The sequence below is a fragment of the Sphaeramia orbicularis genome, chromosome 20 (genome assembly GCF_902148855.1).
Source record: "Sphaeramia orbicularis chromosome 20, fSphaOr1.1, whole genome shotgun sequence".
NCBI lineage: Eukaryota > Metazoa > Chordata > Actinopteri > Kurtiformes > Apogonidae > Sphaeramia > Sphaeramia orbicularis.
Window position 1 is genome coordinate 26,054,694 of NC_043976.1, and position 13,357 is coordinate 26,068,050.

General features: G+C 36.2%; 1 protein-coding gene across 1 annotated transcript in view; it reads left to right on the forward strand.

Annotated features, from left to right (window-relative positions):
* LOC115411738 (vasoactive intestinal polypeptide receptor 2-like) overlaps positions 1 to 13,357 on the forward strand; it is a 62,220-nt gene that overhangs the window by 5,573 nt on the left and 43,290 nt on the right. Inside the window, exons 2-3 of the mRNA XM_030123958.1 lie at positions 3,466 to 3,565; positions 9,966 to 10,073. Coding sequence (XP_029979818.1) covers positions 3,466 to 3,565; positions 9,966 to 10,073 — 208 coding nt within the window. The remainder of the gene's footprint in view (positions 1 to 3,465; positions 3,566 to 9,965; positions 10,074 to 13,357) is intronic.

Below are 13,357 nucleotides of genomic sequence, written 5' to 3' on the forward strand. Positions count from 1 at the left end.
GTAACCTCTGATTAAAAGATTGAAAGGAATATCTGTTTTTAATAAACCAGCAGCTGATGTCGTCATGTTTAAACCCATCTTCCTCCTCCTGATGAAGATATAATCGATATTTGATTGGTCTCTGTGATAAGACGACAGGCTGAACGCTGTATGTGTGATGTAAACAGGCTGACAGGGTTGAGATGCTGCTGAACGTGGCATCATAGCTCAGTGTAAACAGACCTACCACACACACACACTTTCAGTATATCAATGAAGTCCAGTCGACACATGGACTCGCTCTGTTTGAGAGTGTTTCTCTTCTCGTTCCTCCTCTTTGTTTACAGTCTGTTTAAGTGCGTCTCCATGGTTACAGTCAGCTGTACCATCCTCCGGCCTTGGAGCCAGCGGTGGCAGAGTAACTTCATCATTAATCAGAGGCGTGAAAGTTTGGCGGAGGCGGCGCCGACATGATCCTGTCTCTGGGAAATTACGTTTCTATACAGTTCAGTGACATAGTAGTTGATCCAGAGGCAGAAACTGTTCAAACACCTGTAATGTTTTATTGTGCAAACGTCTTCCTGTGGCACATTCACTGCACAGACTGAAACCAGCTGATAACACTTCGAATGAGTGATCTAGAACAACAAAGGGTTGAAAATCATGGATTAAATCAGTGGTTCCCAACATTTTTTGGCTCATGACCCCATTTTAACATCACAAATTTCGGGCGACCCCAGACATTCAAAACGGAGAAATTTTTTTGCTAAAATTAATTTGTTTTAGCTCATGTAATAGTTTGCTATATGATGTTGTAAATAAATGTTAATTTTAGACGACATTCAGTCTATATAATGTATATTATTGTGGACGGAGGCAGAAAAGCCAGGTGTAGATTACTGCACAAAGTGAGAATTTTATTTTCCTTGGTCAGGATATGTACAGTCAGTCCAGCTTGGATTTACAAGGCTGACAATTAATACTGAACAAACAATACCTCAAACTATGAATTATGAAAGAGCTGCAGCATCTGAAACCAACCACAATGAACATTTGACAGATAAACAGAACCACAGTGCTTCAGTTTCAGCTTCAGAGTCTGTCATGTCTTTTATATATTGTGATTGTCTCTGTCAACTCACCATGTATTTTTTCTTAGTAAGTTTTTATTTTTATTTTTAATCAATTACTAGAAATTTCAGGCGATTCCATTTGAATTCCAGGCCCCAAGGTTGAAAAACACTGGATTAAATGATCATATTTATTAAGTTAAAGTTGTATGAGTGAACACTGTCCTTAACTGACAGCACAACTTTACTCATACTATTTTTTACCCAGTCTGTATTTGAGGATGGGCTTGTTTTTCTTTGACCCTGACTGGTTTGTAATGGACCTTATTTGAGGAAATATGGTGCAACTAAAGTCAGATGCTGAAGATTTGAGTGATTTGTCATCCTTAGCAAATGACAGGTTAATCAATTACTCAGATGATGTGTAAAAAAACAAAACAAAAATCCCTGTACCATCATCCTGAAGTGTTGGCTCATTTATCCCTCAGGATGTTAATATTTTCCCTAAAGGAATGAAAACTTCACTGTTTGTTGGACACAATAGAGACTGATGATGTCATTTTATAGAAATGTTTGGCATAATATGATCCTAATCTTATTTAACTCAACCACGTTATCTCCAAACTAGAGGAGGAAATATCATTTGATCTCAATTGCAACACATCTTGAGCATAGACCGTGCTGTGTTTTCTGTAGTTGCAGTCAAAACGGTACAGAAAAAAGCTCTAAAACCTATTGTACACCACCTGATGATCAGCAGAAGTTTACAAAATATTGTTAACAACAATCAGGTTCACATGGTTTATCAATATCTGCCTTAGGGGTTTCAGACAGACAGCTAATGAAGTGAATGTTCAACATGTAACATGAAAAACGTATTAATTCAATAATTGTTGCTTCATAGATGTTGGATGTGCAATCTATTTTTTTTTATTTTTTTATCTTTTTTTTTAAATTTTTTTTACAAATCTGCTATATTGGGGTTGTTTAAAAAAACAGTTGATGCTTCAACCTTTTGTACAAACCATCATTTTGCAGCATGCAAATACAAAATGTCAGGAAACCACTCATCTGAATATAAACCACAATGTCTTCAGAAGAAAACAATTCAAACCCAAATATTGTGTTTATGACTTTTATGTGAATATGTATGAGTCACTACTCATACATATTACTTTACTCAGCTTGCTCAGCTCGCTGGATAAGAACAGACCCTATGGATGATTAACCTTTATAGATTAATGCTTCAGAAAAGACAAAAATTGACCCAGGAAGTTGTGTTTTTGACCAAAATAGATCATTTAAATATTTTGCTCCAGGTCCTCTCCACTGGTAGACAGACCACTGTAAAGCAGGTCATTTTGTCCTACATTAAGAATTATAAGGTGACCACTGCTGTCAAATTTTTTTTTTTGTCATCTTCAGCTCTTGACAAAACTCAGGGTCCCCATGAAAAAACAGATTTTCTAACATGCATTGCATTCTGTGAATTTACATCATGTGCAGGTGCAGCATCAAAGATGCAGAATCCTTTGCTACCAAACAGTAATAAAAGATAACGGACGTTGAAGGGGAAGATTTTAGTCCTTACTGCTGTGAGCTTAAGAATTTATCACACTAATTCCTCTTCAAGACCAAAACATGCACTATCTTGAGCCTCAGTTTCAGTGATAAACTACATTTCATTTGTGAGTTCTTATATGTGTGTAATGACAATACATTGAATCTAGTCTAATGATGCTTTCTGTCTGAAGAACAGATGTGGAAATAGTGAGGTAATCATTAAATACGTGACATACAGAGCACCTTTGGTATATGTACTGACAGTGTTTGTTTGATAAAGACATAAAACTGGTTGCCATACTGTTTTAATGTGATACTGTAACCTGGTTTAACTTGTGTCATTTCAGTCGAGTGTGTGGAAATTGCAGTTCTTTTCTTCCCCTCAAGCAGTTGTGCATTTTTCACAGTGCTCAGTCCTGGCTATGATCACATCCATGTGATACGTGTAAATAATGAAACAACTGCACTTACCAATGACAGAATTCAGAGCTTGACAGAAATTTCCCTGAAGACGCCGTTTATCAAGAGGTGGAAGTTGTACAAATCAGCTGCAGGAAAGAAACCTTGCAGCAGTAAAGTGCACAGAATAGAAATTTTAGCACAAAAGGTCAATAATAAGTTCTTATCTGAAGGAAAAATTTATCAAAACATTCCTTAAAGTGTAGTGGGAGCATGTTGGGGGTGAATAGATTACAGAAACATGAACTTTAGTCCAGAAAACTGAAGCACGTTCATCAAACAGATGAAGCAGATGGAGACACGGAGAAGCAGAGGCTGAACTTTTGACTGACGCACAGCGTTTGTTCACGTTGGAGATAATATTCATAATATTTATTTCCTCCCATCCCGACAGGTTAATGGAAAGTTTCCTCACTGCCAGTTTTACTGGGAACTGCAGAAAGCCAAAGGAGAGTGTCAGGCAATCCTGAAGCTGCAGACGCCGGCTAGTACAGGTACACACAAACACACACTAAAACACAATAAAACACACTGAAACACATACTGAAATACAATAAAACACACTGAAATACAATAAAACACAATGAAATATGGTAAAACACACTGAAATATGCACTGAAATGCAATAACACACATTGAAACACACACTGAAATACAATAAAACACACTGAAACATGCACTGAAATACAATAAAACACACTGAAACATGCACTGAAATACAATAAAACACGCTGAAACATGCACTGAAATACAATAAAACACACTGAAACACACACTGACATACAATGAAACACACTGAAACACAACACAACCCCCCCTCACACACACTAAAATACAATGAAACACACACAGAAACACTGCAGAACATTGAACTGCGTCTTACACACAGGACTGAGTACTTTGATCCATTACATTCATTCATGAGCTGAATCTTTTGCACCATCTCACTCTGACCTGTTAACTTACTCTCATGTTCTTTGCACTCATTCCATTATACATAGTATAAATATTGTTAATACTGTATAATCTGTACTTACTGCATTTTGTGCTTCTTGCACTTCTGTCTAGATGCTAACTGTATTTCATGGCTGTATGCTTGTACTTGTGTAATAACATGAATTGAATTTGAATCTGAAGACACTGATTCACATACAGAAATACACAGTGACAAACAGGTGTTTTTTTGTTTTGTTTTTGTGTTTTTCCTTTATTAAAAACTGTGAGAAGTGACAATGTTTTATTTTAGATGCAACTGAAAAAATAGTTTTTCTTTTTCCTCAGAGGTTGGTGTCTTAATATCTTTCCCATTCTTCTCTTTCTGTCCTAACTGCTCTAAGTCTTGGTCTTGTTGATCATTAGCTTCTTTGTGCACCATTATTTTCTGCAGCTACCAGGTCATCTGGACTCATTGCTCTGAGGTCTGAAAGGAAGTTAAAAGTTTCCACTTACACCTCATAGACTTTTTCTAAGTGTGGTGGTCTGTGCTGTCATGTCTGTCACTTTATGGGAGGTTGGGTCTCTTCAGGAGACAAACTGCAGGTCTCTGCAATGAAATCCAGTCAATTCCAGTGTTTGATGACGAAGACTTACCGTAAGTGTCAGCTGTGGGTTCAGTTTATGAACTCCAACGTGCACTGAGTCTGATTTACACAGATGACGAAGAGTTATGTTGGAGTGATAACACTTTCAGGTCATTATATAAGTCCAGCAGGAGAAAGTAGTCCAACACAATCTAGATACTTAATGGAAAGTGTTTACTTTATCTAGATATACTGTAGTCAGTGAAAAAGATACAAAAATGCAGAGTTTCTAGTCAGATAAAAACAACACAAAGTCGTCACACTCATCCCAGACTAAGGTTATTATCATTAACGAAAACTAACAAAATGACGAAAACTAGAGTTGTAAAAACATTTTCGTTAACTGAAATAAATAAAAACTAGAATTTAAAGGAAAAAAAAAAGATAACTAACTGAAACTGTATTTTGTGCTTACAAAACTAACTAAAACGGATAAAAATTATGGATAAAATTCCCTTCGTTTTCATCTTTGTCACTGTCGGATTGATACGAAATCAATTTATTTCGCAATTTTAGCTGCTGGCACCATATGATATTTAATGGTTCGTCACTTCTCGTCGCTTGTGGTTTAGAGTCGTCTTCTGGTCCCCACTCTACCTGGAGACTAAAGTTGGGAGAAAGCAGTAGAGTCCTGTCTGGGATTTATTTGAATATGACGGTGAAGAAGATAAAAGATATGAATAAAACTAAACTAAACTAAAACTAAGCATTTAGAAAATAACAAAAACTAATAAAAACAAGCAAACCTGCTCTAAAAACTAATTAAAACTAACTGAATTAGAGAAAAAAAAGTCAAAACTAAATAAAACTAAACTATAATGAAAAATCCAAAACTATTATAACCTTGTCCCAGGCCTGAAGAAACCAGAGAAAATTAGAGAAACCTTTGTTACAACCTGTGAAACGTATGTACAAGGTTATTACCGTGTTGTAGTTTGTAACTCAGCCATGTTTTATAAGAGGTGAGAAGATTGTGATTCAGATTCATGGATCGTTATTTTACTTCTAAAGATTGTCATATGATCTTTAGGTCATGATTCCCAGCTCTACTGATGGGATTAAAGCCTCTATCATTAGTCTCTTTCTACTATCTGTATGTTAGTGCTGTTTATTGCACAGTGTTGCTGAATACTTCACTCTGATTGGTCAGTAACAGTGTGTTATTTCTGTATAACCCAGTGTATACTAACAGGACTAAATATTCCAGTGTTGGTCATTTCACCACTGATGTAAACATGACTAAACTGCTGCTCATTTGCTTCAGATTTGGAAATGTGTATCAGTGGGAGCCAATGGTATCAGTCCTCAAACGTCTTTATTTTCTCCTAATGTTAAAATCTGCTAGTCTTATGGTTTAACAGAGCCATGATGGGAACGATTAGGGATAGTTTTGTTGAATCTTCTTAGTTTTACCTTTTGTTTTTGATAATACAAAAGAGAAAATGGGTATAAAAAAGCATGTTTGGTTTATGGTTTGACAACATGATCTACTTTTAAATGGGCTCAAGCTGTCACTATTCACACAAAATGATCATTTAGTTAGTTTTAGATTATATCAGGTTGCTTTGTACTTTGCTAATCTATGGATAAGACATTAAAGATCATCACAGAGGTCGTCTGATTGTTATGGAACCGACAGTTTTCACAAAATATTTATTCAGAGAACTGAGCCACTTCTCCCATAGGAATCCATTCAGTAGATCATCCTCCTTTTGAAGACCCTGAGGCTTTGACATGTTACTCCCAGAGATGTATTCAGAATATCTCTGGTATAATAGACCTTTACTATTACTAGGGTTAAGTTTTGGACCAAACACTCAGCGGGTCATTGTCAAATATGTCAAATAATTTTTGTCTTTCTGTTTTGCATCATCCATGTCTGAGATTATTTCACCATAAATAGCCATTTACATGACCATAAAAATGCAATAACAGCTATAACACTTGTAACTAAGTGAATGTGGACCAATGTGGGTGGGTGGTGGTGGTGGTGGGGGGGATGGGACTATATTCCCCCTTTTTTATTAGTATTTTTTTTAGTTTAAGTTTTTTTTTGTTGTTAGTTGGTTTTTGGAAAAGCGGAAAACTGGACATGCTTATACCTTTGCTAAGAGGATATGTATACTGAAAATGTGTCCTAATAAAAGGATTATTTAAAAAAAAAAACATCCAATTACTAGGAATCAGATAGTTGTAATAATCAGATATTCAGTGTGTTTACATGCGCTTCACTGAAAGACTCTATTTTCGATGTTTCAGTCCATTATCGGATTTCTTGATGGTAGACTCAGACTTCCTATTATTGTTTGACTATGTCACTTCAATTTTGTGTAATTTCTCTGTTTGACAGATTTGCAGATATAAAAGAACAAAACAAATCAGTTTAATGGGTATACATGCATAAAGACATCAGAGTATTAGGAAGATATCCAGGTGTGTTTATCTGATTTCTCATAATATTTTTTATTATCTAATAAAGCAGATCAGATTATGCTGTTTATATGATCAGTTCAATAATCTGACAATCAGATACTGATCAGAGTTTTAGTGTGCATGCAAATGAGTTCAGTGACTAATGGTTCTCTGCACATTGTCCACATTAAAACATGGAAGGAAAACAACCTCTGAGCTGCAACGACTCTGAAAACTTATGTGGCATTTTCACTTGGTCAATGTGGTCAATTCACCAAAACAAGTACTTCCTGGCACTATTTTTTTAAAGGTCATTACAAACAGGATGAGCAATTCTCTTTAAGAAATGCAAACTATACAAACAATATAGAGTTTTTGCCTCCTCCAGACTGATTAATAGTAGAAGTATGTCTCTATGACTGTAAACGAGGGCTAAAAATTACAGAAGACAACAACTAAGTAGAATTATGAAATATAAATCTTACATTCACACACTTTTCCCACATAAACAACACTTGTGTTATCACCATTCTGTCAGAAAACGTCTTGAAATAATAAAACTGAGTGTTGAAAAGGCGTAGGGGACGTGTCTCTGTTCACTTAGCGTGTTGACCGTGGAGGAGGAAGGCGTGTCTGGACGCCGTTTCAACATTCGCACTATCAATCATTTATTTACCTCTGGGGTCTGATCCTCCAGTCACATAAACACACATGCATGTACAGCTGTCCTGCTCTTTTTCAACAGTCATGCGTGTGATAGTGAAAAAGCATCTTATCTGTGCGGTTTGCAGCCTGTGGACTGTGGGTTTTTCCCACGCCTCTCCATACATGGTTGTTTTTATCTCAGCATTACATTCACAGGCGTCATATCTTAGAGGACAAATCACCGTCGCACATTCCAAGTAGATTACACAAGGCCCGAGGTTTTATATTTGAACAATTTATAGCTTCAAGTCATTAATATGTTGTAATAATAATAAATTGTAGCAGAAAAGTAAAAATCTACAACATGCAAGGATCAAATTTTATCAAAAGTCGATAAGTGCACAGATTTTTTTGGCTGTCAGTAAATGCAACACATGGTCTGTAGAGGGCAAACATCCATAAGTTGCACATATAGTTCCATAGATATTATATTGTACAAATGGGTGAGGCCAAGCGAGTAACGGAGTGAGAAAACACTTGGCATCAATACTAATCATTCCATATCTGTTTTTAAAAATTAATTTAGCACCAACCATAATAGCTCAAATTGTAGGTCTAAGCAAGTACGCTAACATGCCATTAAGGAATAATAACCAAATATTTAATAAAAACATGAATTTATCATCATTGACAAAGTAACAGAGTGAGGGTTTAATATACAGCAGTTTTTCAAGGTTTGGAAAAAATGCTAAAAAGTGCTGTTCCTCAAGGACAGTGGAAATATTTAGCAGACCACACTTTTCTTAAAATGTGGCAGTATATTATATCCAAAAATTAAACTGATGTCGTTTTTATTTTAGGTTTAAAAGACATTAATTCATGGTAATGGAGTAAGAATCCAAAAAAGTAACGGAGGTGTTTGTTCAGAGTGATGCACCATAATAATAATCAAAGATTTTATTAAGATACTGATGAAATTAGAAAATGGTGCAGATTAGAACCACCTACAACTAACAACTGGCTACAAATTGTGAATGGAATATTTGAGATGGAGATTCTGACCCATAGATTGAGGACTCAAGAAGAGCAGTGTCATGATAAATGGAAGAAATGGACAATTTTCATTTCAATATTACATTACTAAAACCAATTGTTAGTCACAAAGGTTTATTATGGTCAATGTATCCCAAATGTCCCTCATGTTTGTTTTGTATTGTACTGAAATCAAACAATAAAAATAAAGTAAAAAAAAAAGATACTGATGAAATTATCAGTCTTAGGTGACATTCATTAATATATTTAATACACACCTTTCTGCTGTTTTTTTTTTATTATAATAAGTAACATTCAAAATCATTATAGTATTATAGTATAGTATTAATATGAAATATAAGATTAGACACAGGCATATATTTTGAACATATTTATTTACACATTGCTATTTACATTCTGAATTTATGCTGAATACATTCATTTACAATCTTTACTGTTCTTAATTTACACTGTATGCTCATATATTTTCTTATATATCCAGTTGTAATTCAGGTACAAATTAAATAAACACAGTTTTAGAAACAAGAGATATATGTCTTTCATGTTGAGTAATCAAAAATATTGCTTTAGAGAAAAGAGAAATTGACCCTGATGTTCACTTTCACTTGGACAGGCCCAAATGTGTAAATTAAAGTCTCAAACAGGAAATATTAAACATGTCCTCCACTCTGACAGTCATACCCAGGCCATAAGTTTCTCATAATATGCTTTAACAGGACTTAAATACTCCATAAATTAAGTTTTAAAGATCAGAATTAATATTACAGGAACAGACTAAAGCTCCTCTAAGATGTTTATTAAAAATCTAATATAATGTAGTAGAGATTAACCTCCTGACACAGAAGAGTTTTACATCTTTTACATTACATTTTGTATTTTTTTATGGAATGTCCTTTGCAATGGACATCTTTTTTTCATCTTTTTTTTTTTTAAATAAAGCTGTGAAAGTCTTGTCCCTTACAGAGGACAAAATGCATCACTGGTTGTGGGGAGATTAATGTCAGTGAAATCATGTATTTTGAGGTTTGTTAAAGTAAGCTAAGGTTCTCCATTCACCATCTGTTCCAACAAAGTAAAACGTCAGAAATCCAGGAGTGTTTTTACGTCACTGTGATTTATAGTTTTACAGCTGCACGCATCGGATCATTGAAGCTCAGCCAAACAGGAAGTTCTGAAGTTCTACTCATTGTGTCTGTGTGTCCAGGATGTCATGGCGAGTGGGACAACTTCTTGTGCTGGCAGAGTGCGACGGTCGGCGAGGTGATAACGCTGTCCTGCCCCTCCCCACTGCTGCGTTTGTTTGGAAAAAACGGTGAGCTGCATCGCACAGTGACACGTTTTATCTCCTGCACCTGAGTATAAAACTGAAGAAATGTAAAATTCACTGTAGGTTTAATGTACACTGGAAAAAATCTAAGTGTTATTGAATGTATTTTTGTCATTTCTTGTCAAAATATCTCATCACACTTAAAATAAGACATAATCACCTGAAGAGTAGCTTTTCAGTGAGATACAAGAACTTATTTTTAGACAATAGATCTTAAAAATCTTATTTCAAGAAATCCTAGCAAGATTATTTTCACTCGTTCCATTGGCAGATTTTTATGCTTAATTGAAGCATTTTTTTTTAAACTTGTTTTTAAAGGGGGATTTTTTTTTTTCCAGTGTAGGACATGTCTATTTTGGTGGTGATCGGGGGGGTGGGGGGGCCCATTGATCTGCCTTGGCGGAGGTCTGCACTCTCCGAGTACTTCTAGTTACCTCCGCCAAGGCAGATCAGTGGGCCCCACTTGCCCCCCCCCCCCCCCCCCCCCCCCCCTCCCCAATCACCACCAAAATGTAATTATTTGTTCCTTGTACCAGTATCAACATTTTCTGAAATTTTCATCCAAATCCATCCATAACTTTTTGAGTTATCTTGCACACAGACAGACAGACAGACAGTCAGACAGACAGACAGACCAACACCGGCAAAAACATAACCTCCTGGGCGGAGGTAAATATGATGACGGAATGGCTGTTGTGGTGTTGCACTGTGTTGATTGTTTACCACAAACTACAGCTGTCTTGAATTGTTACATTAATTTTAAATAGACAAGCATGTGTAGCTGAAATAAAAAGCAATAAAATGGCTCAACCTGGACCGAATGAGGAGGTTTGACTGACAGACAGATGGACTGAACACCTGTCATTAAAAGTGGTTACACTTAGTTTATTTTTTTTCATACAAATTTCATGATTTAGAGTCGTACTAAATATTCCTCTCTGATTGTTTATCAAGGTGGGAAGGCTGAATATATTATAAACAGGAAGTGACTTGTTTTCACCTATACTCTTATCAGCCATGACACTCTGACCATTGACAAGCAAACTGGTATTAATATTGATGATTTCATTACTGTATAATGGGACCTGTCAGTGGGTAAGACAGCAAGTGAACGCTGAAGTTGATATGTTTGAAACAGCAAAATGGGTAAGAGCAGGGATCTGAGTAACTGTGATGATCAAGTTACTGGGTCAGAACATCTCCAGATCTTGTTCACTCCCAGTGTAAAGTGGTTAGTACCGACTAAAAGTGTCTGAAGAACAACAATCGGGTCTCAACCAATCCAGCATCTATGGGATCATAACATTATTACCATCTGTCTAATAGTGCGTAGGTTCCCTTTTTTCCACAAAAACAGCTCTGACCTGAGGCCTAAACCACAAGACCTCTGATTGTGTACTGTGGAATCTGGATCAAGATGTTAGCGGCAGATCCCTGAAGTCCAGAAGTAGAAAGCTGGGCCTACATGGATCAGATTTATTTGTCCAACACCACCCACAGATGATCAGTAGTCCTCATATTGGAATGTCCTTTAGTCCATGCTTGGTTGTTTCTAACGCCTGCAGACCAGGAACACGCAACAAGACCTGCAGTTGTGAAGATGCTCTGACCCAGTTATCACCATTACAATATGGTCCTTGTCAAAGTCACTCGGTTTCTTCCGTTGTTTATTTTACTGCTTCCAACACATCAGCTTTGAGGACTAAATGTTCACCTATCTAATATATCCAACCCAGTGAAAAGCACCACTGTAATGAAATGATCAATATTATTACCTTTTCTCCTGTGCAGATTTTCATATATTTGTGAATTATTTTGTGTATTATCACCGGAATTGATGTGTTTCAGCACAATTATGTGAAACCATCATACTGTGCACAGCTTTAGGTGTTAAATATCCTGAATTCCAATGTAGTCAGAACAAAATGTGATGACTCCAGTAATTAATGATCTGTGATGTTTTTTTGTTTTTTTTGATTCATTCATTCATTCTATTGAAATAATCAGTATTATTACTTCTTCTGTCGGTGGTCAGAATGGTATTTCTGATCGGTGTACCTATATATATGTTCTGGAGTTGAGGCTGAACTGATGATCTGTACAAATGATCCCATAATGTAATGGGTTTAAAGGTTCAGTATGTGATATTTAGTGGTGAAGCTAAATAAAGACGTTTAATAGCAGTGGACATAAAACCAGTAAACAACAACGTGGTTTAATGTGAGATTTGCTGATAAAACATGACCCAGTGGCTGCGGTGACTTCCTGTTCAGGTGTTTAGGGTGTTCCCACTGGTCGTCGGTTGTTTCATATCAGTGTATCTTGGACCGAACCTTCAGGGTAAACATCGTCTGTTGTGTGTGGTTTCCTTCCTCCCAGCCGTTTGTTTCACAGTTCATTTTTAACAAATTCCCGTCCTTCATTGAAGTCTTCGTGCTCCATCCATCATGTCGATCGGTGGTCATGTGTCTGCCTTTGATCGTCTCCATCCTGTCGGGTCAGGAGCCTCTCATCCCTCCTTCCCTTTCCTCTCCGATCAGTAACATCTTTAACCCTCACCTTCACCTTTTGGTGTCTGGATCATTTTCTTTTTATCTTTCTATATACATACATTAGTGCAGTGGTTCTCAAACTTTTTACAGTGGGATACCCCCTGAAATATACTTTTTTTAGCCAAGTACCACCAACTCTCGCTTCAGCATTTTTGATTGAAAAAATTAAGCAAAATTTGTTCCTGTGCCAAAAGTGTCTATTTATATTTTCAAAACTTTGTAAATAAACAACATGTACTTCAAAAATTCATGGGAAGGAATGGTTCCAGGATCAAAAAAGAGTTTGTTTGAGGTGCTCTTTGGAAAAAGGGATTCGTACAGTAGATACCAAACTGGAAAAAAACTAAAGAATTAAGAGAGTTCCTTGGAGTTTTTCTTCCAGTTTGGTATCTTAACGACATACATTTAACTTTAATATATAAAAAAAAATAACACATTTATAAGTAAATTTTGTGTGCAAAATATAAACTCTTTCTCACTTTGTGAGAGAACAAGCTGCATTTTGCACCAATTGTTTACATGTATTGATAGGATTAGTGGATCAACAGGTATTAAACAGTTTAGATCAGTAGTTTAGGTCGTCAGAGGCTGTTTGGGTCTTTATGGGTTAATGACTTCCATCATTCATCAGTCAGCTCAAACACCAGGCCCTCTTTTGTTTTTCTCTGTCATGATGATGATGATGATGATGATGATGATGATGATGAGTTCCCTCTG